Consider the following 27,324-nt stretch of genomic DNA (forward strand, 5'->3'; position numbering starts at 1 on the left):
CAGCGCCTCACATGTCGACGGCACAGACTACTGCTTCTCCACTCGCTCCTCGGGGCAAGCCGCAGAGCCCAGCTCAGGCACCGCACACCAATCAAGGCCGGCAGTCGCAACGGAAACCGAGAGGGAACCGCGCACACAATGGCTACAACCAAAACCAGTACAATGGAGCAGGAGCGTCCCCGAGCAAGATGCCTGCTGAACTCGCCCACGCGGAAGGCACGGTTTACTCAGGTGAGGACGCGCATATGCCACCAGGACCGCGCAACATGAGGAGGCCCAACAACCGGTCTCATCCCTCCATCGACCGCGTCTTCTCTCCTCCTGAATCAGAGCCCGTTCCCATTAATCCGTCGGCTACTCCGGCCAAGATCCAGGCCGCTTATGCGGGGCCTACTTTCCATGCCTCTCCTGCGCCTTCTGCTCTGCCTATACCCAAGTTTCTTTCTCGTTCTGTGCCGGCGAAAACACGTGCTGGTCCACCAACACCTCCGCCCGAAGATAGTTCTGATTCTGCCTCTCCGAGTCCTTCTGCTTCTCCTTCTCGTGCCCCGGTGGCCGCCCCCCCTCGTAATGAACAATCCCCGCTGGATCTGCTTTTCAAGGCCGATGCAGCAGAGAGAGCCAAAGGCAACCATGGACGCCCATTAGCGCACGGGCCATTCAACCCAGTGGATGCAGCCAGACCGCAGCACTTCAAGCATGATTCTTACCATTCCATGAACGGCGTCTTTCCCATAGAGCTTGATGGTGAAAGCAAGCACGCGCACATGTCTCCTCCTCCCGTAGCATCACCAGCTTCGCACCGCTCCGTCACAGACCCCAATAAAGTCACGCAGCTAAAGGACGTGCAGCAGCAGGGCCACGGCAATGATGTGATGCAGGACCTTTTCAATCGACTTTCAATGTCGCAGAAGAAGCCTTCTGCAACGCCTCCTCGACCGGATGCTCAAGGACCCCAAGGATTTTCAGGCCAAACACCGTCACCCTTCCATGACGGTCGGCCTCCTGCTCAAACTGCGTCGGGGCCCACCACACCGCAGACACAGCCTCTGAACCAAGACTCTGACTTCTTCTATGGCAACCGAAACCTTTCTCCACTCTTCAAAGCAGCAAAGGGAGATTCAGCAAAGAAACGCAACTCCGGTCTCCGCACTGAGATCTCAGCCGAGTCTCCTATGGTTGGACAGGGCGATTTCCAGAGTTTTCCTTCTGGTCCTCCCGCTCAGATGATGGATCCCAACGCCTTCTCTCGAAACCAGCCAGGAAACAGCAATGGAGGCCACCCGAATGCGCCTCGTTCATCAGCACCTTTTGTGCAACACTACCAGCAGAGCCCAAACAACCGCAGGAGGACGCCTGGTCGACAGCCACACCAGCCTCGTCCTGATTCTCACCAAGCAAGAGGCAACATGACCGGACCTGGCAAAACAGCCGCCAACGGTCCTCCAGCCTCTGCTGCGAAGCCTCCCACAAGTATGATGTCTTTTGTCCCTTCCTCCGTCGCTGCCAAACAACGTAAGACATCAGCACCCGCCGCTACCGCGGGTGTTTCACCAATGAAAACCTCCACCCCTTCCGATACGTTGTCTTTGGAGCAAGATCTCAAGCGTTTGCTCAATCTCAATCCGGCTGGCGAGTCCAGCGTCAGGTAGTCGGTCGTCATCACGAAGCCTCTCATATCTAGACATCTATTCCGTCCGACACCTTCCTTTATTTATATCGATTCTCTATTTGTTCCATGTTCATGGTTCATGATTGTATTTTCATTTTATTTGGAATTTCTGGCGTTAGGAATGACTGGTCGTCATTTTGTTTTGTGGACGTAGTGAGCATTGATGGGCATGTCGTCTCAGGTTCCTTGGTCTAGCGCAAGCGTTTCTTTCGCTACTGTTCATGAATGGGTGCATGGACACGGGATCCAAGAGTTGGACATTAGGCGTTCTCTGGCACCATGTTTTCATGTTCCGGTGCTTAGGCACTTTTTGGGGGTTGTCTCGACTGGCTATAAGAAGTGAGCTTCCTACGATATTATTCTGCTATCCACGATCTGGATCCAGGCACGACTCAACTCGACTATCACTACACAACCACAAACTATAAGTAAAAATCAAGAAAAAAAATATAAGGGCATGATGCTCGGCTCTGGTGCTTCCCTTGGGAGGCTCAGAGTTTTCATGTCCAAACATGGTTCTCGTTCGGCACAAGTTCGTGATGGTAGGATCATTCTATATACAGTTTCCTTCTCTTTGATTTTTGATATCATCGTCACTTTGTTAGCGAGATTCCATGCCAAAGTGCTGGGTGGCAGAGGCAAGAGTAGGAAATGATGGAGCTGATCTTTCAACGAGTGAAAGTAGTATGGACTTTCCGATGCCTACCGGTCATATCTCAATTTCTTGTAAAACTTCCGCGTTTAGGTTTCTAGATTCGACTTGTTGCGGTAGCAGCTCGAGTGAACTCTCACTTTCATCATCCGATATCACGAGCGCTACAGGCCAGTCCCAGCTTGGCACTGAACGCGATGTACCTCACCGTGAAACCTTCGAAAGGGTGCAGTTCACTTCACCATCGTCATCGCGCGCTTCTCCGTACACGATCGCTTGCGCCACCGCCCGCTCGATCCAAGTATTTAACACGCACAATTACGCGGCTTTTGCATTTCTCAGCTAACACTCCGTACTAATCCAAAACCAACTTGTCGCGATTGTGAGTCGTCGCAACCGATCAGGATGAAGGGTCTTCGGAGCAAAGGTAAGCTCTCGCTATATCGCAGCGCGGTGTATGACCGATTGCGACTCCTGCTCCCGCACACCGACTGCAAACGATCAGTGCTGACTGACATGCAGCCTCGCATTTCTTTCGAGATAGCCCAAGTCGCGATGAGAAGGCTGCTGCTGCTGCCGGGAGCTCGGATATCGACTTTGACGCCGGGATTCAAGACGTTGGTATGAAGAAGAAACGTAAGTATTCATTTACCGATAGGTGCAAGCACGGGATTAACATCTGTAGCATCGCGATTCTTTGGGCGCAGGAATGACAAGCCACTGTCCACTTCAACATCCAACACTTCCTCGTCTACGCTACTCGCCCCGGTCGCCAATCGTGTGACTCCGGCATATCAGGGCGATAGCTTCGAGAATCTGCCCGACTATGAGGATGAGGATGAGGAATACTCACCTGCGCTTCCACCAGTTTCGCGCAACCTCTCCGCCATGTCAGAGCACAAACACACCGGTGGTGGTTTTGAGTTGCTCAAATCCAAGTCTCGCCCCGGCTTTGCGCTGTTGAAAGACAAAGGCATGTTACTCACCATTATTTCCCGTATCGACTCTATGTTGACTCGTGTTTTAGGCTCGCGCCTCTTTGGTGTCAGCACAAATAGAAGCCCTACGCAGTCACCGCCGCCTCCGCCAGTCCCACAGATCCCAGCCAATGTACCACTGGCCAGAACATGCCGTTGTGTACTTACACCGTCAGCCACAGCTCGCGGATCACGCATCTCTCTCGCTAAAGCTCAAAGCCGCAGTATCTCCATCTCGCGCCCCCAGCTCATGGCGCAGCTGAGCAGTCCTCCCATCCTAGAAAACCCCATCACGGTACCTTTCGAGAAACGCCCGGGTCCACCTCCTACTCGTCCTCCTCGCCCCGACAGTCTCGATGAGGAGACGCTAGCTTTCATGCGCGAGAGCGGTACCCGTATGGTCCTCCCACCCAGCAACCGTGGCAGCGCAAGCACAGCGACGGCCTCAACACCTCGCAGTCAGACTAGCTCTATCGAAGCACGTCTCGGGTTTCCGTCCGGTTGTGGTACTACTCCACGAAGCTGCTCCATCGAATCTCCCCTTGCAGCGCGCTTCACGCTAGATCCCAATCAGCGTCTTCCCATCCGCGACAGTAGTGGTAGTGTGAGGTACAGTCGCTTCAGCCAGTACGTTCGTTACCATGAGAACGGTACACGTGCGGTCGATGGTGTTGATGCACAGGATCGGGAAATTGGACCCATTGAGCAGTATGATGCTAGTAAGGAAGGTGACTGGGTGCTTGAGGAGCGGATTAGTCAGGGTCGCGATGGGAAGGGGGGTGGTATGCTGTTTCGCGATCGATGGGGTGGCTTCCACTTCGTTGCCGATATCTGAGTTCCAAGTGGCTGTTAGAAATGCCATGAGGGAGGGTTGGTAACGGTATGAGTATGTCGTTGTTTCGATATGGAAAGCACGCCGTACTTCCTTGCGCCATACGAAGAACGAGCTTTGCGTTTTGCAAGGAGATGCCGAGGAGACTAGGTAGTGAGTGTTTATGGGCCCATGAAGGGCATCTTTCAAAAGAATGGCTCTGTCTGGTGTTCTGCACAAAGATGATTTACTAAGCAGATGATGGAATTTGCGGCAGTTATTCTCATCCCACTAACTCGTCAATGGGCTTTCCAACCGAATCTGTAACGCATGGATCGCCTCTAAACGTACTCTTTTATGGAGGAGACATTGAATTGTGAGCACGACGGGTCAGAACAAAACAGCGCGAAGGGGATTTATGGACCAGGATAAGACATTGGAGGGCCTTTCAAAGGCTATTATGAGAATTTAGTGAAGCCACAAACGAGAAAAACTATTCTACTTCTCCCTCTACTCATATAATAATGTCTACTAGAGCCCAAAGAAATTCATATTCAATTACCCGTCAAGTTCACATCGCGAACTAGAATGTCCTCGTCCTTCTGATATGGGATACCCGCCTTTTGCCTCGCCATATCGTTGATCCATCGACCATTGGGAGCGACATGCACACCTCTAGAGAGCTCATCCGCCAGATACAGCCAAGCCAGCGCATTACCCACTGTGCTGACCTCATCGCTAACATGCTTGCTCGCGTACTCCGACATGGTTGAGTGAAGTTCCGAATCGGTGAAGAGATCGTACAAGTGCTTCGCAACAGCGTCGTGGTCACCAGGGTTAACCAGGAAGCCAGACTTCCCATGTTGAACTTGCAGAGGGATACCACCAGCGAGAGTCGCGATGATAGGAGTGCCCTTGTGGAGCGCTTCGCTGACTTTGACTTCGAAGCCTTCGCGGGTAGAGAGCTGGAGGGCGACATGGGCACAGGACATGAGTGCGTTGAGCATTTGGTCTGATGGACCGATGCGCATGATAATAACATCGTTCTTGAACTCGTTGTAGTCTCCGTTGAGAGCCGTCTCAGTTTCCTTGAAGATCCTAGTCGCATCTGGATCGTCGACGGCTCCATGTCCAGCTATTACAAGCTGTGGGATGTCTGCGAGAGGAGTGTCTTTCATATAGTTCTTGCGTAAACAGGCGTAAGACGCGAGAACATCTGGGATACCCTTCGCTGGGTCGAAGCGAGCGATTTGAACAATGTACTTACGGTCCGGATGAGCGAGCTGACGCATGCCAGCTGCAAAGCACTGAACCTTGAGCTCATGGAGGTAGTATTGTTCGTCCCAAGGGTGCATGTGCTTGTTCAGGCCGTCTAGCCAATCCGTAGTCGCGGGCAAGTAACCCACTTTCTCAGGGGTGACAACCTTGGGCACGAATGCTCGAACAGGGTGGCTGACGAAGACGTCGCAGTCTTTGATGTGGTTCCAGATCCAGTTCCACACCTTGGAGGTAGTGGTTCCTTCTTGATCAGTCAGGTCGGCTCGAACCTGAATATGGCTGCGGAAGATGACCGGGCGACTGAAAGACAGAGTTAGCTAGAATTAACACACTGAGAACTTTAGACAGCAAACTAGGAAGACTAACCTAGGGTCTTTCTGCTTGGCGATCTTGACAAGACTCGGCATTTGAGGATCATCAACGATAATCACATTGGCGCCGCCCTTCTCGCGAGCCGAAAGCGGGCCACCGAACTCGACCCAGTGGCACTTCTCGGTCTCTTCAACGACCCAAGCATCAAGCTTGGCGATCTTGTCGTCGGTAAGACGCTCACCATTAGTTGCGACACCTTGAAGGATGTTGTGGTTGTCCTTGGTAATCCTGAAAATGTCGGTCTTTCCGAATGGAACGTACCATTTGCAGTCGATACCGAGGAGACTCAGATATCTCATCAGAGCATGTCTCATGAGAGCCACGCCTCCACCTTGTGCCGTGCTGTTAAAGAACGCGATCTTGGTCCTCCTTCGCTTTAACGAGTTGGCGTAGTGCATAGTTGCAGCTCCTGTAGTGTCCGTCCTGATGGTAGAATCGTAGCTTTCGCGCTCGGCTATGTGCACTCGGTTGTTAAGATCAACCAAGACCTGACGACGATGGCCCATCTGAACAGGCAACTCGCCCTTGACATTGAATTGCTTCACTGTCTTCCTGGCCATGCGCTCAGCTTCTTGGTCGAGAGGTATCATTGGCTCGTGCTTGTCTTTCGCATCGGCTGGGAAGATGAATGGTATGATGTCCAAGTCGGTCCACAGGCGCACGGCAAGATGCGGGCTTAGGCTAGCGAGTTGGGTAGTCAGAGTAGCACCCATGGGCTTGGACAGATTCTTCTCTCGGTAGTTGCTGAAAAACTCGATGACAGCCTTGGCTAGAGCTTCGGAGATGTCTGCCACGGACGTTGGTGTGGAGACGCCTGATCCGACGCGGGATGATTCATTCGATGAGTTGCCTTCACTTGCACTCCTGGCCAGCTCAAGACATTGGCTTTCGCAGTTAATGGTATATGTCCCATCGTGCAAAGCAATGCAATAGCGAAAGTCTCCATCATCCGATTGGGCGACAGCGAGGCCAGCGTAGAGAGGCTGCCAAATCCACATGTTAGCAGATAATCTTTAGGATGTAAAATTAGTGGTACGGACCTCGACAGCGGTCGCAAGAGTTCCCTTTTGTTCCTTGAGTTTGTGGAGCGCATCCGAGGACTTGAATGAGGTGATGCTAAGCTGACGTCGCTCGTAAGTCGACTGACGTCGGCACACATATGTGGATCGCTGCTCGCCAGTACTGTCATGCTGAAGCGACATGGTGAACACTAGTGTTGGAGGTTGTTCTGGAAGAATGAAGAGTCGAAAATTAGAAGTAACGATTAGTTAGTTGATAGCAATTGGCACATAATAGCAAGCTTCGATGATAGCAAAGAGTATTTTGTATTGTAACGAAGCTACAGGCGGATGCAGTGCTTTTATGGCGAGCCTGGAAACTTCACAGGGCAGTAGCCTGTGATTGTGACGGACATTGAAGCAGCCACGGTGATTACGAGCATGCTAAATGCAGCATGATTTCACAACGGGAAGCAGTGGCGATTGATAGCAACCAGTAGACAAAAGGCCAGTACGAGCTGTTGGATCGCGCATTGAAGAGAATACGTAGCGTCGGCTGTTGGAAGCGGTGACTGGAAAGACATAGATCACAAGGTGTGTTAGCCGTGGCGACCAGCAGGCAAAAGGACAGACACGGGACGATGGGGTGACGCAACGATAGCCCTAGCTGCGGGACGAGATCTGGTAAGGTGAGCATTCCGAGATGGCTTACGCGACGGCGCTAGGCACTTTCACGTGGCACTACGAATAGGAAAGCGCGACAGCTACACATTCGTCAGCTCGTCACAATACAACGACGAGGACGACCAAGTTGCAGAATCTGCTGCATTGTTCTCAATGCGGTGAAAGAGTGCGTCCTTTGGCATGAACGAATTTTCCGTGGCTGGCTTGGGCGAATCACACCTGATACCATCAGCAGCGCGGGGCGCTCGAGGGGCCGCGTGCCATAGGATTGCCTAGGTATGATGCAGCCGCCAACGCGTCGTGTAATCATCGTGATTACGTGTGAAACCAGCACTGCAGATGAGCCGGATATGGGGGACGGCGTTGCTCAATGTGAAGGGTGGTGACGCGAGTATAACAAGTCATGCAACATTGAAAGCAAAGACTAGTCCTGGATTTCAGCAGATTGCATACTCCCAGGAGCCACGAGACATTGGACCATACATGCAAAGTCGATCTTTCAAGGACATCTACAATCAGGCAAATAGGTAACTGGCTCGAACACATCATGATGGCTCGTACGGCGATACAGTAGCCTGCATGCGCTTGCAACACTTTCCCCGCGTAGCCAAATGGCCGAAGCCTAAGGTGCGCCTAGCTTTGTTGTTTCTGTTATCGCCGACAAGTAGGAACTCATCGTGGGGGTGGCAATTTGCTGTGGCACAACATCGTCTGGGTCAATATACAACTGGGGATGCTGATGTAAGGTAGGAAAACCGATTGCGGCCGAAACAGGACAAACACGTGTGATATGCAGCTTGGCCCAAAGGACTCTAGCGCGACGGGAACGGCAGCGTTAGTGCGAGCAAGGGTTCGTCATGATGGGGTGGAGCGGAACGCCCGACACGAATGGGAGGAGAGAGGTTGTCGAGAGCTTGGGACGAAAGGGTTCGAGTGGGGGGAGGAAGCGTACCATGGGTGAAAACCCTAGCGGCGTAGTCGGCGAAGAAAGATGCCGTGGCTGAACAGCAGTTCGGCGTAAACTCCAGATGCTGATGTTTCCCGCCTGCCGGATTTGGAACGCTTCTTCCTCCGTGCAAGCCAAGCAAAAGCACCAACCACGGACCCACCCATCTTGCGCTCAAACCTCAGCGATCTCGCGGCCACCACACCAACTGCACTCGTCTGCATCCCTATCTGGCTTCATTCACCATCCATCCATCCGATACCCGTCGCGCCCACCAAAGGGCCGGCCCCGTCAACGTGTACCAGTTTAGATAGCTCGTCCCAGCTGTGCGACAGCAGCCTTGCGACCATCAGGCATCCACACGACCCCGTCGCATACCGCGCCCTGTTGTTCGCGTCTCAATAGCGCACCACGCGAAGCATATCGGAAGCTCAACTTCGTATTTCCCCCCACGAGCGCGCACCAACCGCCAGCATGAACCACTATCCTCCCCGTGTCATGGGAGGCCCCCAAGCTGAGCCAGCCCAACGCCTCAATCAGCTGCTCGACAGCATCAAGACCGAGTTCGAGGCGGAGTCGCAGCGTAGTGTTGATGCCGAAGGCCAAAGTGAGTCTTCCCCATGCTACTCAGCCGTGAATTGAGGCAGTCGCATTTCGAAACCGAAGGACCTCTGAAGCAAACTTTCTGCGCATGTCTTCGACTGCATGTTGTCGCGAATAGCTCAATATCTTCCCATGAACAGCTGCTGATTGCTTCTTCTAGTTACCCGCCACATTCAAGAGATTGAGTTGATCCGCGGCAAGGTCTACTCGCTCGAACAATCACACAACCAGATGAAAGCAAAGTAAGCTCGTCTCTACAAATCCCCAAGAAACCTTACTGCCATTCCTTGGCATGTTGGATTTTGAATACTGACTTGCATCGTAGATACGAGGAGCGCATCGCCCAGCTGGAGCGCGAACTCGAAGCTCGTGGCGGCCCCAGCCAGAACTCGCAGCATCACGGCCCATCGCAGCCTCAGCCGCCTCAAATTGGCCATGGACCTAGCAACTTGTTCGGCGGCATAATGGCAGGCAGTGCTGCGCAGGGCGGCCCTGGACTGGCGCCTCCTCCACAGGAGCCGCCCCAAGGCCACGGCATGCCACCACAACTGGGGGGACCCCAAGGTCCACCAGGACTGAACCCTGCTCCTGGACCACCACAGCACTTTGGTGGCTACCAGCAGGGCCCATCTGTAAATGGTGAGCTTAGATGACCTCCTATTCGTGACTATATCTTGGCTGACACACCGCAGGTTATGGTCAGCCTCCACAGCCCACTGCCTCCCCTGGTGCTAAGCGTCCAGGTCCTGCTCGCGGTCCTCCTAACGGTCCCCCCAACCCCGCGACACCTCAGCAGAACAACCCTGCTCCGTATCCCGGATCGCCCCAAGTCCCACGACCGACTCCTCCTCCCAACCATCATCAGCAGCAGCAGCAGCCGAGTGCTTTGATGGCGCCCAACCACATTCCCCTCAGCCAGAGCAACGTCTTAGCTGACCTAGACATCGAGCAGTTGCCAGAGAACTTGAAGAAGGAAGGTAGCGATTGGTTCGCTGTCTTCAACCCTCGCTCCAGGCGAGTTCTAGATGTCGACCTCATCCACAATTTGCCACATCAAAGTGTGGTTTGCTGTGTACGCTTTAGTTTGGACGGTAGGTGGGTTGCGACAGGTTGCAACCGTTCGGCCCAGATTTTCGATGTCGAGACTGGAAACCCCGTCGCGCATCTTCAGGACGGAAGCCTACCCGAGGATGGAGATCTGTACATAAGGAGCGTCTGCTTCAGTCCTAACGGGCAATATCTCGCGACTGGTGCGGAGGACAAGGTCATCAGGGTAAGTTTGATTTTGACGTACTAATCTGAATATAACTAACATTGAGCCAGGTCTGGGACATCGCTAGCCGCACCATCAAGCACCAATTCACTGGACACGAGCAGGATATTTACTCGCTCGACTTTGCCAGGAACGGCAAGATCATTGCATCTGGTAGTGGTGACAGAAGTGTCCGTCTTTGGGATCTTGAGTCCAACATGCAAGTCTCCAACTTCTCTATCGAAGACGGTGTCACTACCGTGGCAATCTCTCCGGACAACCTCTACGTTGCGGCCGGATCACTCGACAAGAGCGTCCGCGTTTGGGACATTCAGACTGGTCAGCTTGTCGTACGTCTTGAAGGCGAGCACGGCCACAAGGACAGTGTTTACAGTGTGGCTTTCGCACCTTCTGGAAATCGTCTTGTCAGTGGCAGTCTCGACAAGACGATCAAGATGTGGGAGCTGTCGACCAACAACCGCTTTGTTCCAGGCGGGCACCAGCCAAGTGGCAAGTGCATCCGCACCTTTGAAGGCCACAAGGACTTTGTGCTCAGTGTTGCGCTTACCCCGCACGGTGACTGGGTTCTGAGTGGTTCCAAGGACCGTGGTGTCCAGTTCTGGGATCCTCATACTGGTGTCGCGCAACTCATGTTGCAAGGACATAAGAACTCCGGTACGTTTGACATGTCTTCAAAAATTTGCGACAAGTTACTAACCAAGTGTCTCTAGTCATCTCTGTAGCCCCAAGCCCTACAGGAGGCGTGTTTGCTACCGGCAGTGGCGACATGCGCGCGCGTATCTGGAGGTTCGACAGATATCCGGGACCTTAGGCCAGTCATGTTTCTTGAGTCGGTCATCATGTCATGAAAGACGTCCTGGTCAAGGGAAAGGTTTGCTCGTTACTCCCATGAGGGCAGGCGAGTGGGTGGTGGGAAAAACTGGCAAAGGGAATTGAGGACAATTGTGTTGTTTTGTTATCTTCGTGTTGGTGAAATCAGGCCTCTGTTAGGTGTTTATTTTGATTCCCAATTTTTTTTAAACTATAGTGAATACCGTTGGTTTCTTGACTTGAATCTGCTGCTTGAACTCGGAGTGTTGTATTATGTGATCTAAAGTTTACCTTCGCATGCTTATCACCCATAACATACATGCCTGCTCTTCCACATGTTCAAAGCCCCCTCCCCCAAATCAATTGAAATACGATCCGGATCAATTTTCCATTCCGCATGTAATGGGATATACGAATCTAGAAGATAAAATAGCTGTGACCATGTTTCACCATGACTCATGTCATGCTACGCTATGCACCAGGCAAACAAAGTCGCTAGCCAATATTCCCAAAAATGACTCAAACGCCACGAATGCTTCTTTCCTATCCGTCTACTAGAAAAATCAAACATTACCCGGACCTGGGCCTTTCCTTGGTCGAGCAGCAGATGTGGTTTGAGGAAACCATCATCAATCTGCTTGAAAGCGTTCGCGGGATCGTGACTGATCTCGTTGAACAGCTGCTTCACTGCACCTGTGGCAGTCGCGACTCTACTCGAGCCCTCTGCAGTGCCGACCGGTCTTATACCGGACGTCGGGTACGGTGATGGGTCTCCCAACAATGGTGACGGACCGCGGTTGGGCGAGCGGCGTGCGCTGGGTGGAAGATCAAGATCGATATCGTCCTCGTCAGCAGAGCCACTATCGGCGGGGCTGAGAAGATTTTGGTCTGCGCCATCTTTGGCACGTGGGTGGCTCGAATTGCGTCGCATAGCGCCGTTGGGTCGTGTCGGTGGGCTGCTGCGACTAGCTGATCCACTAGAGTACGTGGCGTCTGGTCCGTTGACATTATTGAGTGAGAAGCCATTTTGGTTCGGGCGTGGGGTGTTGCCATAGGCTTGGCCCTGTTTGCGTGTGTAAGTGCCGCCATTAACGACTTCGATATCGAACTCATCATCGCTGTCAATCTCTTCAACCACGCCAGTGCGAATGCCTAGAATCTCCAGCATGCGCGCAGTGGTTCCTCCGAAGATGATGACAGTCAGAACGACTACGACGAGAACTGTGGCTCGCAGAGTGTCGCCGTTGTTACCTGTGAGTCCTGCGGCAAGTGCAACACCTACAGCACCGCGCAGACCTGCCCAGTAGATCATAACCTGGTGGGGATAAGGAATCTCTTCTACAATCTCGTCACCGCGGCGGCGCTGGCGATATCTTGTGACGGAGTTGATGAGCCTTGAAAGCGGGAATACTGCACACCAGCGAGCGGCGCAAATGCCAAACACGGTGATCAAGATAAATAGTGGCTTGTAGTCGAGCTTGTCGTCGGTGAAGAGAGACAAGCCTAGGTAGATGAAGATGAAGTTCTCCGAGATTTGCGAGGTAACCTGGAAAACAAACTTGGTGGTTAATTGAGTTCGTCTTGACATGTTGTGATAAGCATAATGCTTCAAGCAGATACCACAAAACAGCAAAGACACGATGCCTGTAAGATGGTCAGCTGATGGCTGTGCTAGATAGGGCGAGACTGACCAGACATGTGGATGGCGTTGGACAGGAAGTAGGTCAAGTATGCGGTGAGGATGATGAGACAACTCTCATTCTTGGGGAACCGTCTAACATAGGTGAACTTGAGCATCAGAGACACGCCAATGCCCACCATGACACCGATGAACAAACTTCCGAAGAAGACACCCATGAAGATACCCAAGGCTTCGAAGAGGCTCCCGATTCCGAGGTGTTCAGCGCCGTCCTTGTATTTCTGTGCCGTCTCAAAGACAACAATGGCGATGGCGTCGTTGAGAATAGACTCGCCGAAGATGAGAGTGTACAGCTTTGGTTCTACTTTGTAAGTATCAAAGATGGCAAGAATGGTCACTGGGTCCGTGGCCGAAAGCGTGGCGCCAACGGACATGGCCTCGACGAAGTTGATTTTGAAGCCATCGAGAGGTATTCTGGTCCACAGGAACAGGATGACACCCAGAACTACGGCGGAGATGAATGAGCCAGCAAAGGCGAAGGTGAGAATAGTTCCGATGTGTCGGAAAAAATTCCCTTGATGCAGTTCATAGCCAGCCGAGAGGATAATGGGCGGCAGTAGCAAATTGAAAAACATCTGGTAGTCGAAACTGACGACATCTCGCACGGAACTGACTGCTGTCAAGCGCAGCAGCAGGCCAACGACCATTCCTGAAGGGCATTAGCGAGCATCATAGCGCGATGGCATTACGAGATGGACTAGGCGACATGGCAGGGTGGATATGTGCAGATTACCCCACAATTAGTCGGGTGATGGGCTTCAGGCTGCAAGTGATCGGATTTTGTGGCCTTGCCCATGCACACTACGCCGAGCTTGTCTCAACGGATGCCAAGCCTGCGGAAAGGCCCAAGCAGGCGTAGAGGGTGGTGTGGGAACTAACAACGTACCAGCAAAAATCGAGAGGACCGTCTCATGCACCGCCTGGATCTTGCGCGTGTGTAGTATGTAGCTTGTGAAGAGGGCTATGATAAGGAGCATAATCAGAATGGACAGGGCCCATGATGTGAATATCTCCTTCTGTCCTGCCTCTGGTTCGTCTGTTGGGGGCGCATTAGAGATGGGATCGCCGAGTGTGTGGTGGAGCGGGGGACTGACCGTCCGGGTCTGCGTCGGATGCATCGCGCTCTGCCGTCAACAGTCAGTACGTGTACCGGGTATTTCTCGAAGATTCGAGGGCGCATACTGAGTAGCTGGCCAACTGCCCACCACCCCATTATCGACGCCATGTTGGACTCAGGGCCGGGCTGTCATCAACAGCGCGAGTGTGTGCGGTGTGGCTCGAGGTTTGCGCGGGGGGTCGGAGTGTATGTGAAGGGTACAGGTGGCTGTTGGGTGGTGGATGCTAGGATGCTACCTGGGCTGCCTAGAGATGGGACGGAACCTGAGGCAACGTTGCGCAAGGAGTCGTCGGCCGGCGGTGGGCTTCGGAGGTCCTCCGGTCACAGTCAGATCCTTATCCAGCGCGCGTGGCCGCGGGTGTGTTGGATATAGCGAGCGGTGCGAGGCTGGCGATGCACTGTATTCGCTTCCCAGAACTCCTGATAGACGCGTCGCTGCCTTTCCACGGCGTCCAGGTGGTCTCCATGTCTCGGCTGGCGTTGCAGCGAGCGCCAATCAGCATGCGGCCTAGTGCCGCGGACAAGGGCATCTGAACCGCTGATGCAGCGACGTCATCGCACACACACTGGCTAAGACGCCTGCATGACATCTACCCAGAATCACCTGCAAGACCTGCTAGACCCTTCACCAAGCCTACCGAAGACGGCTGGCAGACACATGACCTACACCGCCTCTTATGAAACCCTGACTCCCCGCCCGTTGTTATACCTGGCTGCTCCTCGCCCCTCCATCCTCCCTTTGAAGCAGCGTCCGATTGTCAACTTTGGTCGAGATCCGACATCGATCGCCACTCAAGCACCAACGGTTCCACTAGCGCCTTTTTCACCGTCGACAAGCATGGATTAAGTCCCGCCGCGCCACTTGACTTTTGTTGATAGCCTTGCCTCTCACCACATCTCTCCACCTTTACACCTCGCAGTTACCCACTGAGGTCCTGCCAATCACAATCTCGCCGGCCCTTACAGCGAGCCTGTAAGCCACCAGGGCTGACCACGTCGCACGCCCAGGCCACACCAAGCACCACGCCCATTGCGACTGCCACCTGTGCCAATATGTCGTCTTCACGGCCCGACGCCGAGGACTCGCCCTCGTCTTCACCTCTTTCCTCTCCTCCCTCCAAACTCGACACTTCCACTCGCCCCCGGCCACGACCCAAGCTCGTTTCCTTTGGCCGCGACTCGCTCATGGGCGGACGTCCAGACACTGAAGGCCACACCCACGTAGAAATCATCCACGAGAACTCGCCCACCATCATCCCTCAAAGAATGTCCTCCGAAGTCGATCCGCTCCTTAAGGAGGCCTTGTCGCCTGACGACGATGACGATGACTGGATGGGCGAACAGCAGGTCGAGGAGACAAAGAGCAGTTGGTTTCTCTTCTTGCTCACTTTTGGCGGTCTCGGTCTGCAAATAGGATGGTCTGTAGAGACTTCCAACGGATCGGTAAGTGCTTTTCCTGGAAGCCAATGTCCATGAGGACGCCATGGACCCTGCATGTAGATCTGGCCCTCGAGGACCCTTGGGCGTACTGTCACCGAGGTCGTGTGAGCCGTGCATGCATGCATCATCTGTCGGACCACCGCAATTCGTTTCATGTACAACATATGCTAACCATGTGTGCAGCCATACTTACTGTCGCTCGGTCTGAGCAAGTCGATGCTTGCCCTCGTGTGGATTGCTGGCCCGCTCTCTGGTGTACTCGTCCAACCCTATGTCGGTCTCAAGAGTGACAATTGCCGCCTGCGCTGGGGTAAACGGAGACCCTTCATCATCGGCGGTGCAGCTGCCACCATCGTCTCCCTCATGGTCCTCGCTTGGGCAAGAGAAATCATCGGAGGTTTCCTAGGCATCTTCGGTGCTGACCCCGAGTCAACGGGTGTCAAGACAAGCATCATGCTCTTCGCTGTCCTGTTCGTATACGTGCTGGATTTCGCTATCAACGTCATTCAAGCCGGTGTGCGCGCATACATTGTCGATGTGGCACCTACCCATCAGCAAGAATCTGCTAATGCATGGTTGATGCGCTCCGCCGGTATCGGTAACATTCTGGGTTACCTAGCAGGTTACATCAACCTCCCAGACTACCTTCCATGGCTCGGTAACACACAGTTCAAGGTCCTCTGCGCCATCGCTTCTTTCGTCATGGCACTCACTGTCGGTATCAGTTGCTCCACCTGCTCGGAACGCGATCCCCAATTCGACACTGCACCAGCCGAGCAGCAAGATGGTGTCATCGCCTTCTTCAAGGGTCTTGCGCGCTCAGTAAAGAAGTTACCTCCTCAGATCAAGAAGGTCTGCGCCGTACAGTTCTTTGCTTGGATCGGGTGGTTCCCATTCCTCTTCTACATCACTACATATGTTGGCGAGATTTATGCCGATCCATACTTTGAGGAGAACCCCCACCTGCCGGACGCCAAGATTGACGAGATCCTGGAGGACGGTACAAGGATTGGCACCAGAGCTCTTTTGGTTTTTGCCATCACCACATTCGTCGCCTCCGTCGTCCTGCCGTTCGTAATCCCCCCAACCTTCCAAGCCCCAGAACCCGACCGTCCGATAACACCGGCGACACCCATGACACCGACAACCCCACACTCTATGGGTGGCTCTGGCTACTTTGCCTTGAACCCCACACCAAAGGGAAACCCGAACACAACTATGGAGAAGATCTCTAGGTCAATGGAGATGTTGCAGGTCAAGTCGCTCACTCTCCGCCGATCCTGGTTCATATCGCATATCCTCTTCACCGTACTCATGGCCCTTACCTTCTTCGTTCGTAGTACGTGGGGAGCGACTGTCCTCGTTGGTGCTATTGGAATTCCTTGGTGTGTAACCAACTGGGCGCCGTTTGCCATCATTTCTTCCGAGATCTCCAAGAGGGACGCCATCCGTCGTGGTATCATCAGGCCCCGTGATCGCGAGTCACAGCTCATCGCCGAGGGTGAGGACGACGGTTCAGGCGCCGATTCTGCCGGTGTCGTTTTGGGAATTCACAACGTTGCTATTGCAGCACCGCAGGTTATCGCGACACTCGTCAGCGCCATCATGTTCAAGCTTCTACAAAAGCCTAGAGGCACAGCAGGCGACACGAGTGTGGCTTGGGTGCTGCGATTTGGTGGTGTTTGCGCTCTGGTCGCTGCATGGTTGACGTTGCAAGTTAACGAAGAGAAGGAGGAAGAGGAGGAAGAGGAGCCTTTCAGGAGGAGACGGATGTCTTAGGACGACTCCGACGAACGGTCCGTTTCTCATCTAAGACGGGACTTGGAGCGGTCGTTGAGCCGACAGAGCTTGTCTACTGAAGGAAACACCCGATTCACAAGACGATAGAAACGATGAAAGGATAGAGAACGAATGATTTTAACGAAGAGCATACGCTATACTACATGAAGAGCCTCACGGCTTGACTCTAGCGTTATACAGTACTGGTTTGGATTGGGATGCATCGCAAGGCGCAGCCAAGGCGTTTCTTTGGTAGGTTTGAGCGAGCGAGCGAGCATACCTTTTTTGTAAGCGCGCACGCGGAGTTTTTGGACGTACATATGGGTTGGCAAAGGGGAAAATGCACCGGGCGCACTCCTTTAGGCAGATGTTCATCTTACTAGCCAAACGCTGGCACACTTAGAGAGTGGTCGAATGATATCACGTCAACTCTACTCTAATGCCATCCAGACTGACTTACAACATTGAGCAGACTCTGCCAGATCTTGTTTGGAAGATTGATATGCAAAGATGCAGTCGGTACTGTTGACGGAATGATAGTTCAATCTCCTTGTCGGGACTACAACAATGTATAGACAGATGAAGCGAAGTTCTCTAACGATAGGTTTTACTTGACGAATCTCCTACCTACCGACTAATCAATCTATATACAACGTGCACCATCCTTAGTGGGCATAACATCCTTTAGTACCATCCACCTTCTAAACCATTCCGATGCGATTTGGATTCAGGTGCCAGCCACCAGTTTACAAAGCAGGCTTAGCGTTCTTGACGAGCATCTCAAAGTACGCCTGGTTCCACTGACCGGCCTCAGGACTCGGCTTGAAACTGTCCGACTTGCCACAGAAGGAGTCGTACCTAGTCGCCGAGCTGTCACTTGTACCGTCACTCTCGCCACCAGGCTTGACCCACACAAATGAATCAACAAGGCTGGATCCCGTGTTGCTCGTGGGACGAACACCGAATCCAGCGCCGTTGACATTGCACCAGTTGCCCCACTCCTCGCGCAGACCGGTAACGCCGTTGCGGCCTGTGTCGACGATGGCTTGGCTGGGCATACCTGCAGATTTGAGCTCGGGAGAGAAGAGCTCGACGAACTTCTTCTCGTTTTGTGCCTTGTTCCATTGGGCGTCTGTGGCCTTGGAGAACTCTCCTGGGGTTAGGTCCCACGCGTTCCAGCCAGCGACGTTGGTAGCGACACCACGGACGGACTTGGGGCTACCGGCGTTCTTGTAGACGGTGGCTAATTCCTTGGCTCCGGGCTCTGCACAACATTGTTAGTGATAAGCTGGAGGGTTTGAAAAGTGATGAGAGCATGCTTACTCAAGTTGTCGTTCCAGCCGAGCCATCCTCCGTGACCGGCATCGATGTACATGGCGATGTTGGGCAGGTTGAGCTGCTTCAGGGCATATGCGACACCCTCACGGTAGCCAGAGGCAGAGTCCTTGCAGGTCTGGAGGTTGGCGTTGGTGACCAAGTTGGGGAGGGAATCGGGCTCAATGACGAGAGCGATGGCAGTTTTTGGGTACTTCTTGAAGATGGCAACAATGGCTAACATATCATCAGTACGGGTCGTAGTCTTCGATGGACAAGACAGTCTTACGGTCAATGTACTCCTTCTTGTAGATGTCGATCTCGCCAACAGCGAGCTCACCGTTGGAGGCCTTGGCTGCGCAGTCACGACCGGGCAGGTCGTAGATGACGAGCGCGGCAATCTGACCGCAAGGAACGTCTTTGATGCCATCTTCGACAACAGAGATCTTGTCACGAGTGTCACTATATATGTGTTAGCCCAAAAACTGTGGGAAGAAAGAGTAGGCTGACTCACATCCAGAGGAAAGTTCCAACATCAGCAACCTTGAGAGCAGCAGACGCCAAAGCAGCGTCGGTCATCTGAGCAGCGGCAGAAACGACCTCGGAAGAGTAGAACTTGTTTGCGTAGATGGAACGAGACGCAAAGGGGTTGCCGGACAGGGTAACGGGAGTGGCACATGCTGCAGCTTGGCGAGCAGTGATGGGGCCGTTCTCGGTAGGAGAAGGAAGCGCAAAAGCGCCTGTGATGACCGAAGCCACGGCGAAAGAAAAGAGACCCTTCATGTTGACGTCTGGAAGTGGTTGTTTGGGTACCTGGGTGTGTCGATGCTAGAAGGCTTGGGGGTATCGAGAGCCTCTTATATCGACGTTGGGAAGTATTCTGCTAGCATGGTGCCAGCTCAGTACTGAGGTACCAGTTCATCAGGAAGCAGGCCCGTAGAATGCGGACGTTAGCCTTTGGCTTAGGTCTGTGCGATCAGCGCTTGAGATATGAGGCTTAGATGAAGGTTTATCAACGGGAGCATGGTACTATAGTGGAGCTCCTGTAAAACCATACTAGTTGAGTAGGAGGCGAGAGTGAGTTTCATCGCAGTGGCGTTACTTTACGTTGCTGTAGCTCTCATCAAGCTGGCTTCCGCTGGCGAAGTAGAGTCGCCTCGTCAAAGACCTCTATTGAGGTTATGCGGGAGGAAACCTTCTTCGGATATCCTCTTCAGCCTCTGTCATCATTGCCTGCCCTTCCTGTTGACTGAAATTGCCTTTGTGCATTCCCACTCGCTTGGATCAAGCCCACAGGGCAAATAGATGAATGTTTACATGAGACACCATGAATTGCGGGGGTAGTCATTTTTCGGGTCTCATACCCCGCGATCTTCGTGCTGAGCTTTCAGCCTTGCTCTCTGTGACTATGATTGGCGGATGGGGTTCGCGAGTTTTTCATTCGAATGTGATATGACACCGTCCTCCATACTCGCTCGTAGGGCAAAACAACCCCCAGTGATGGAAAGTTGGTCTTCTGGTCTTATTGAAAGGAGAGGCTATCGGACCGAGCAATGCACTCGTGAACTCAAGGATCCTCCCCAGATGTATATGGCCTTGCCTGTATTGTACAGTCACTAATGGCGGATGCCCCCATCACTACGAGTATGATCGACACGGTTGGAGCCAAAAATGACGCGAATTCGCGCCTCCAATATAGCTGCATCAGCTATTGATTTGGCTATGACACGCGTATGATACGATACAAGCAGGTACATGAAGCGCGACCCGGGAATCTATGGCCGAAACAGCTTCTCGAAAGACTCGAGAGTACACATGACGGTCAAAATTGATGGAGGTCGATCTTGGAGGCTCTTTAATCTTGCATTTATCCTGATACACTCCGCATGGGAAGCTGTGACGAACGAAAGACCTGGTGAGTAATATGGCCAAGCCTCGTTACCGATTCAAGATGCTTGAACAAAGGTCGTGTGAGACATGATGAGCGCTTAAGGTAGAATTCTGGAAAATGAGACGGAGAGAATTCCCGGGTACGAGCATCTGCCTAGTTAGAATATACGAGAACACAGAAGTATGACACGCCATAAACCAGCCGCGTGAAGACGCGTTATACCGCTGTGTGAGAGGTCTTTCGTTCCAAAAACACCGTCTACCCCTCAATCTCTTGTCGCACCGGACGAATGCTGGCACGCGATCGCATCATAGCGCCGCGAGTGACACCTAGCGCTATTGGAGGCATGGCAATGTTATTGAAACCGGTATATGGTGTGTATGTCTGGGAGGCATCGTACCACTCCAGTCTCTGTTCGGAGTGTACGGCACAGGTCTCGGTATATCAGTTCCGCTGTCATGGAAACGTGTGTGGACCAGAGAGCATCGGAGATGCCGCAGATAGCGATGATTCTGAAACCGATACAGAGCGATGACAGCGGTAATTGGGGGGGCAAATCGTGAGTGGTTGGGGACAGTGAGGTGGTTTACGTTCGCAGATATCAGAGTGGTCGGGTAATTGAAGCCTGCTCACGCTAGTAGCCTGTCTATCCCCATCCTGGCGTAGTGCCAATATGAGGGCCCTCTACTGTACCTAAGCTCCACGCCATCGCCTCGCAAGCCTCGCGCTTGAGGAGAATTTCTGAGCTTGTGTGAACGTCCACGATCTTTGAGTCTCTGGCGGATGTATGTGTGGTAAGAAAGCTAGGTAGATATCTTATGACAACTTTTGTTACCGACGTTACCAGTCTTGCTGAGTTCCAGCAAAATCATGACATGACCTATGAAGACCCCTGTGACACCGCGACTGGGTAGCAGGCATATATCCATATCCGTTCTATATTGGTTCTACCAAAGTTTGTATCCGATCACGTAATCTTAGGAAAGCAAGTACCATGGATGACACTAGTGATGGGCAGCAAAACAGTATTAGAGTCTACACTACCTGCTATAATCTAGGACCCACTCTTAACTCTCCTTCTCCATCTTGTTGTACCCCGCTCTGATAAGCATAAACCATACGTTGCAGTACGAACGCCATATCGAAGCATATAGTTTTGCGAGAATCGTACAGCTGTTGGTTGACTGAACAGTCTTCTTTATGTTGCGATATGATACTGCTGGTAGCGATAACCTTGCCCCCAAGTTTCGCTTCAATGCTCATCATACTCGTCTGAAATGTGAAAGACGGATCATGGATGAGATTTGGGACCCAGGACATCACTTGCAAGCCAGGAACGAAACATCTCCGTGCGCTCGCTGTCTGGGATGCGACGCTAGGGTGGGTGGACTTTTGTCGATGGTGAAGCCTGTGCATGCGGTTAATCCCACAGTCCATAGAATATCCTGCAGGCCATCCTCTAGTCCGCCGCATGTTAGTTTGGCAAGAGTAGAGGTAAAATCATCGAGGTCGTGGGCAGTTTGGCGCTTAACAAATTGTACTATGGAGGGGAGTTAACGAATTTCCTCGACCCGTGCGCAGCCTGCAAGCAAGCAGTAAAGATTCTCCAGTGAGTAGGGATGTAGTCTGGTGACGAAAGAGCTGGGCATCTCTTGAACATGCGTTAGCCACGCTTCTGGGGCACCTAGAGCACCGGAAGCAAGGGCATTCGAGAACTTCCCAAGCATGTCGACAAGGAAGCGGCCTAAGGCACAGAACAGCCCCGAGTTTGTGGGCTCTACAACGAATCACCATGACTGTTCGAACAGATCCTCCAGTTTTACCGTCGGTACATACGTCGCCTCGTTGTTTACTAGCCACCACGTCGCCATAACAGCGACAGAAAGACACTTTTCGACCTGTGTGATTTTTGAGTCCCGATTATCAACAAGTTCTAACGTTAGGTCAACCATCGGATGTCTGGATATGAATTGTCGAACGAGGGTTGAACTGGACTCGTGAACCCTGACCCTCAATCCGGCAGGTAAGCCTAGGAAGCGAGACGGTCGTACGGTTGACGTATCCGCCGTTGTCGCGGTGTGGTTCAGTCGCTGATGTAGCTAAGGTGCTGCGCGTGTAGGTTGTGTATGCTTAGCTTAAATAGTTGTGGGAAAGCAGAAACAACGGTAGGCTCTAGCAAAGGGATCAGCACGAGAGATCATGCAATCCTCTTCGTCGGTCACGCGCTATGAACAGCTACGTTGGTGCCTTGTCTATCATTGCTTGCTACGCGTGATATCTTCTTCGTAGTGAATAGAGTACCGCACTTCTTGTCGGATGGTGTTATTCTCTGAGCCTAATGCATCTGTCTGCTTATTGCGCGGAGCTGAGCTTTTCGATGGTGACGACACTATGGCTGTGTTCCGCAATACTTCAGGCCTCAGCTTCATTCGCGTGACATGATGGTCAAAGCTTGATTCCGCCTGAGACGAAGCCTGGGATGACACTATGTCGATGGAAACCTCATGCGTGTTCGAGCGAGGTGCCTTCTTACGCGAACCCTTCGTGTTTCTTGATGTAGCACTTCTGCCCGACAGTTTGTACCCTTGAGATGACCCGTGAACCCGCATGAGCTCACCGTGACCGAAACCAGTGTTGAGCGATTCTGTAAATCGCTTCAATGCTGCAATGGTAGCCGCAGCGAGAGAGTATGATAATTCTACAGCCTGCCAGATGACCACTATAGCAGCTGTGAGTGGGACATTTGACGCTGTTGTAAGTTTGTGCATCTCCCTCTGGCGAAGAGCAGAGAAGACGAGGGTTCTATCGCATGGTCAGCCAATACTGAAGTAGTACTAAGAATCGGAACGTACGGCAATCGAAGCCAAAATGCTGATATAACGGTGATCTTGGTTCGGAAAGACATCTGCAAACTCCATACCAATTGTATGGGCAGAAAGAGCAGAAGAACTTCCGTCACGGCGTCCAGAGCTGTCAAGGCATGCCATCTTCTCTCCATTTGGGGGCATTCGGAGTTTACGGAGGTCATATTCCACGCGAACTCACTGTGAGCAGAACAGTTGACGGTCAGAAGTAGAATGGACGCAATAGACTGAGTAACGATTAGAGTACCGACGCCGTATTGACATCTTCTGTGGTGTAGGGTCTGTGTCGTACGCAACAGCATGGCAATGATCGCGAGCTTGGAGATGCATAGCGATGTGATCCAAAGAATGTTGCCAGCTATTATATAACCGTTGAGTTTGTCAATAGCAGGTGATATGAGATCTAGCTCAGTCATCGGGCGACCAAGTCCTGCAGAGATAGAGGCAAAAACGATGCCAAAGAAACTCAACGCCAACACCTATGTGCAAAGTTGTTAGAAACAGGCTTTTGTGACGCTCGAGTTCGATGTTCTCCGTTCAGACGTACGTACCCCCGACAGCATCACAAAAACATCATCGATACTGTAAGCTCTCCATCGAGTGAAACCGCGCAGACATGCTACGCATAGGGTGTAGCATAGGCAGAGACCGATAGTAAACTTCAAACTAGCTGCATGTCCGGGATGCCGTACGACCGCTTCCTGGTGGTCCGCCATGATGTTATTAGACAAAAGTACGATGAGTGCTGCTCGATTCTTGCGTTGCTATACCGAGGCGTAACTACATGGGGCGGGTTGCGGCGTCGTCTCCGAAGCTGCGGTGCTGATCACCATCCCGTGTTAATATCATATTCTAGGAAGAACTTCACTTCGCACCCAACGGCAAAACCAGCCGAGTACATTTGTTCCGTACGCCTTGCAAGTTTCGTATCACCCCTTGATAGGTGCGTGGACCTTGTTACCGCTCCCCAATCGTCTATTGTTCCGCATTTATCCAGTGGCTGGGGCCAGGCCCTGTCGCGTATGGAATCCTTTGACCCTACAGCGTCATTTGATTGGAATATGGTGCGTTGGTTGCAGGCGCTAAGATGAAAGCACATGGTGTATGCCATAAGAATTATCACAGGCTCACTACATCCATGTCAATAAAACGCTGTACCATAGCATGCCAGAACCTGACGCTTCTCGACGTAGCGCAGGAATGCAGTACGTTACACTCGGCAGTTAACGGTGTAGAGGCCGTTAAGCTTTCATCGATGGAACCTCACGACGAAATTGAAGTCAGACTACGTGAAGTGCTTGACCTTACACTCCGAGATCCCTGGACGAAATGACAGAGAGAAGAATTTGCGCACGCTTGACTCTCACGAGCGCGGACCTGTAGCGAGTATGACATGTCCTTTGATGAAACTGTAAGAGATGTGCGTTTCCGTAGAAGGCGCGAAGGATTCGTGCGCGGCTCGGGGAGGTGGTGTTGCTGTGCAAGCGTGGACGGACGCGGCTGGTTTGCACCGAGGCGCCTTTCCTAGTGGCCACGGGACGGGCCCTGAGAGGGTCTTTCGCTATAGTTTGGGGCCTTCAACACCTTCACCACCCATACGCCTCATCAACAATGCTGCCGCCATCCACCCAGCTTACATGTGACGTGCCGATATCACGATACGCGTTATGCAGAAAGCTACAGGAACCCGATACCTGTCAATTTTAAGCTTCACTCCCGTTACTGTATATTCAAGTCAACGTGATCGCGTGGCCCCCACGAAAAACAGCATCGGTGTCCCTTTCGTAAACTGCACCCGGCTTGCGAACCTTGTATACTCAAGCCGCGGCCACAAGGGCACCCTTCCTAGCGGGCCTCGGTTACACAACGCTTGTATTGTTCGCGGTTGGTTCGCCCAAGGCTCCACATTCTCGATGGCTTGCCAAATGAACCGGCGATCGTCCCGAGAATGGCAGCTGATTGCCAGCCCTAGGACACGGCTTGAAATCACCATGTATAGTTTCGCTCATAGATCTCGCATCTAGGTCGCTTAAGCAGCGTTTGAGATATATTTCTCCGTTGAGCCTTTCTCTTCTTCCAAGAAATCCCTTATCTTCGTAGATGGTCGTCGTCTTATAGCACTACACTTCGCACAATGGCAATTCTTGGAGAAGCGAAGATTGCAAATGCCGAGGAGTACGATATTGGAAGCAATGGATCCAGCGCAGCGGACAGGATGCATGCCAGTGCTCTGGGAGGCACAGCTCATGATGCCCTGGACATGCACAGGATGGGCAAGAAACAGGAACTTCGGGTATAATCCCTTACTGGACCCTATATGCAGGAACTCTACTGATTGCGTAATTAGAGAAATTTTCGCCTGATCTCCATCATTGGGTTTGTCGTTGTCCTTCAGTCAACATGGGAAAGTGCCCTATTGTAAGTACCTTTTCGCATGACAATTCCCCTGCTAACTTTCGGCAAGGTCCGCCTATTTTGGCTTGTTCAATGGAGGCACAGCAGGTGTCATCTGGATGATGATCATTACATGGATCTTCGTCCTAGCTATGATCGCTTCTCTCGCTGAGATGGCATCGATGGCCCCAACTGCTGGTGGGCAATATCATTGGGTTAGCGAATTCGCGCCACCATCATTCCAGAAGTCACTAAGTTACATCGTGGGTATGTAGTGGCACGAACTACACCACTGCGCTCAATCTACTGACAGTATATTCAGGATGGTCTGCGGCCGTCGGCTGGGTTAGTGGCATTCCCGCTTGTGCGCAAATGCTCTCAAGTCTCGTCATTGGAATGGTCCTCCTCGCGTACCCCGACGCGGAAATTGGAAAGTTATGGCATGTCACGCTTCTGATGATGCTCTGGCTAGTCCTCATGGTAGGATTCAACATCTTCCTGGCACAGCATCTACCCCTCGCTGAAGGTATAGTGCTTGTCTTGCATGTCTTCGCCTTCTTCGCCTTTTTGATTCTCTTTTGGACGATGGCGGAGCGGTCTCCCGCAGAGGAAGTCTTCACGACATGGACGAATGGAGGAGAGTGGAGCTCGATGGGTGTATCTGCTCTAGTTGGCCTCTCAACCCCACTGTGGTGCTTCATTGGTCCAGATGCGGGTGCCCACATGTCTGAAGAGCTGAAAGATGCCTCCGCAGTGCTTCCCAAAGCCATGATGTGGGCTGTTTTCTTTAATGGTATCTTTGGATGCATCATGGTAAGAGCACCCGAGTACCATACTGCATACAACACAAACACTGACTTCATGCCCTCCGTTGTAGATGATCACCTTCGTAATGTGCGGCGGCGCTCTCGACTCCGTCCTAGAATCCCCGACGGGACAACCTGTGCTTCAAGCTGTTTACAATGCGACAGGCTCCATTGCCGGCACAGAAGTTATGGGGGCGTTGCTCGTCATTCTTGTCTTCTTCGCAGCAGTGTCTGTCACTGCGGCCTCTTCACGTCAAATCTGGGCCTTTGCGCGCGACAAAGGACTTCCGTTCTCCGCATGGATCGAGCGAGTTCCGGCCGGCTGGGACATCCCCGTGAACGCGCTTCTCGTTTGCCTTGGATTTTCGTGCGTGCTCGCGTGCATCAACTTCGGTTCGGATGTCGCCCTGAATGCCATCGTCTCCATTTCGAATGCTGCCCTCATTTTCTCCTACATCATATCAATTGGATGTGTCCGATTGAAGCGTCTCCGCGGTGAGCCATTGTTGCCTCGACGCTGGAGCTTGGGCAAGTTCGGAGGCATCGTCAATGACTTTGCCCTGGCCTTCCTGATCGTGTCCTTCATTTTCTCTTTCTTCCCCATAGTACCGAATCCCTCTGCTACGGATATGAACTGGGCGTCGCTCATGTTTGGCGTGATGGCCATCATCGCTACCGTTAATTATTTCGTTAGTGCGCGGAAGAGCTATATTGCACCCGTCTCGCTCGTTAAACAGGATTAGGTAGTGGATCTCTTGTCCTAGCAATCATTGCAGATCTATAGATAAATACATTAGCATGCTACACCATACTGAACAAACTTCGTGTCGAGCTATTTTGTTACTAACCCTTTATAGATTAGCCTCTTCCTGCCCGATCCCTTCTCTACGGCAGATCCGTGTCCCCACCCAACTGTTGAACGATAATATTGCAGGGTCGAACGG

At 52.4% G+C, this 27,324-nt stretch overlaps 9 protein-coding genes across 9 annotated transcripts; 5 read left to right on the forward strand and 4 right to left on the reverse strand.

Moving 5' to 3' along the window:
- Positions 1 to 11: 11 nt before the first annotated feature.
- ALTATR162_LOCUS8266 (uncharacterized protein) lies at positions 12 to 1,652 on the forward strand (the record flags this gene model as incomplete). Its single annotated transcript, XM_043315896.1, has 1 exon — positions 12 to 1,652. The coding sequence occupies one exon, from the start codon at positions 12 to 14 to the stop codon at positions 1,650 to 1,652; it is 1,641 nt and encodes a 546-aa protein (XP_043171831.1).
- A 1,077-nt stretch (positions 1,653 to 2,729) lies between these two features.
- Positions 2,730 to 4,136, forward strand: ALTATR162_LOCUS8267 (uncharacterized protein; the record flags this gene model as incomplete). The annotated part of the gene is made up of 3 exons (XM_043315897.1): positions 2,730 to 2,751; positions 2,847 to 2,960; positions 3,010 to 4,136. 3 exons carry the CDS (start codon positions 2,730 to 2,732, stop codon positions 4,134 to 4,136), a joined length of 1,263 nt encoding a protein of 420 aa, XP_043171832.1.
- Positions 4,137 to 4,666: 530 nt separating this feature from the next.
- Positions 4,667 to 6,964, reverse strand: ALTATR162_LOCUS8268 (uncharacterized protein; the record flags this gene model as incomplete). The annotated part of the gene is made up of 3 exons (XM_043315898.1): positions 4,667 to 5,690; positions 5,757 to 6,745; positions 6,803 to 6,964. The coding sequence occupies 3 exons, from the start codon at positions 6,962 to 6,964 to the stop codon at positions 4,667 to 4,669; spliced, it is 2,175 nt and encodes a 724-aa protein (XP_043171833.1).
- Positions 6,965 to 8,864: 1,900 nt separating this feature from the next.
- ALTATR162_LOCUS8269 (uncharacterized protein) lies at positions 8,865 to 11,077 on the forward strand (the record flags this gene model as incomplete). The annotated part of the gene is made up of 6 exons (XM_043315899.1): positions 8,865 to 8,997; positions 9,154 to 9,235; positions 9,319 to 9,632; positions 9,686 to 10,266; positions 10,317 to 10,920; positions 10,977 to 11,077. 6 exons carry the CDS (start codon positions 8,865 to 8,867, stop codon positions 11,075 to 11,077), a joined length of 1,815 nt encoding a protein of 604 aa, XP_043171834.1.
- A 465-nt stretch (positions 11,078 to 11,542) lies between these two features.
- Positions 11,543 to 13,893, reverse strand: ALTATR162_LOCUS8270 (uncharacterized protein; the record flags this gene model as incomplete). The annotated part of the gene is made up of 3 exons (XM_043315900.1): positions 11,543 to 12,720; positions 12,768 to 13,424; positions 13,662 to 13,893. 3 exons carry the CDS (start codon positions 13,891 to 13,893, stop codon positions 11,543 to 11,545), a joined length of 2,067 nt encoding a protein of 688 aa, XP_043171835.1.
- Positions 13,894 to 14,945: 1,052 nt separating this feature from the next.
- On the forward strand, positions 14,946 to 17,111 carry ALTATR162_LOCUS8271 (uncharacterized protein; the record flags this gene model as incomplete). The annotated part of the gene is made up of 2 exons (XM_043315901.1): positions 14,946 to 15,335; positions 15,516 to 17,111. The coding sequence occupies 2 exons, from the start codon at positions 14,946 to 14,948 to the stop codon at positions 17,109 to 17,111; spliced, it is 1,986 nt and encodes a 661-aa protein (XP_043171836.1).
- A 746-nt stretch (positions 17,112 to 17,857) lies between these two features.
- On the reverse strand, positions 17,858 to 19,208 carry ALTATR162_LOCUS8272 (uncharacterized protein; the record flags this gene model as incomplete). The annotated part of the gene is made up of 4 exons (XM_043315902.1): positions 17,858 to 18,375; positions 18,435 to 18,662; positions 18,715 to 18,887; positions 18,940 to 19,208. The coding sequence occupies 4 exons, from the start codon at positions 19,206 to 19,208 to the stop codon at positions 17,858 to 17,860; spliced, it is 1,188 nt and encodes a 395-aa protein (XP_043171837.1).
- Positions 19,209 to 22,571: 3,363 nt separating this feature from the next.
- On the reverse strand, positions 22,572 to 23,896 carry ALTATR162_LOCUS8273 (uncharacterized protein; the record flags this gene model as incomplete). Its single annotated transcript, XM_043315903.1, has 3 exons — positions 22,572 to 23,118; positions 23,169 to 23,659; positions 23,732 to 23,896. 3 exons carry the CDS (start codon positions 23,894 to 23,896, stop codon positions 22,572 to 22,574), a joined length of 1,203 nt encoding a protein of 400 aa, XP_043171838.1.
- A 1,418-nt stretch (positions 23,897 to 25,314) lies between these two features.
- On the forward strand, positions 25,315 to 27,123 carry ALTATR162_LOCUS8274 (uncharacterized protein; the record flags this gene model as incomplete). The annotated part of the gene is made up of 5 exons (XM_043315904.1): positions 25,315 to 25,473; positions 25,528 to 25,598; positions 25,645 to 25,841; positions 25,897 to 26,387; positions 26,452 to 27,123. The coding sequence occupies 5 exons, from the start codon at positions 25,315 to 25,317 to the stop codon at positions 27,121 to 27,123; spliced, it is 1,590 nt and encodes a 529-aa protein (XP_043171839.1).
- Between the last annotated feature and the right edge of the window lie 201 nt (positions 27,124 to 27,324).

The sequence above is a fragment of the Alternaria atra genome (genome assembly GCF_907166805.1).
Source record: "Alternaria atra isolate CS162 genome assembly, contig: 28, whole genome shotgun sequence".
Lineage (NCBI taxonomy): Eukaryota > Fungi > Ascomycota > Dothideomycetes > Pleosporales > Pleosporaceae > Alternaria > Alternaria atra.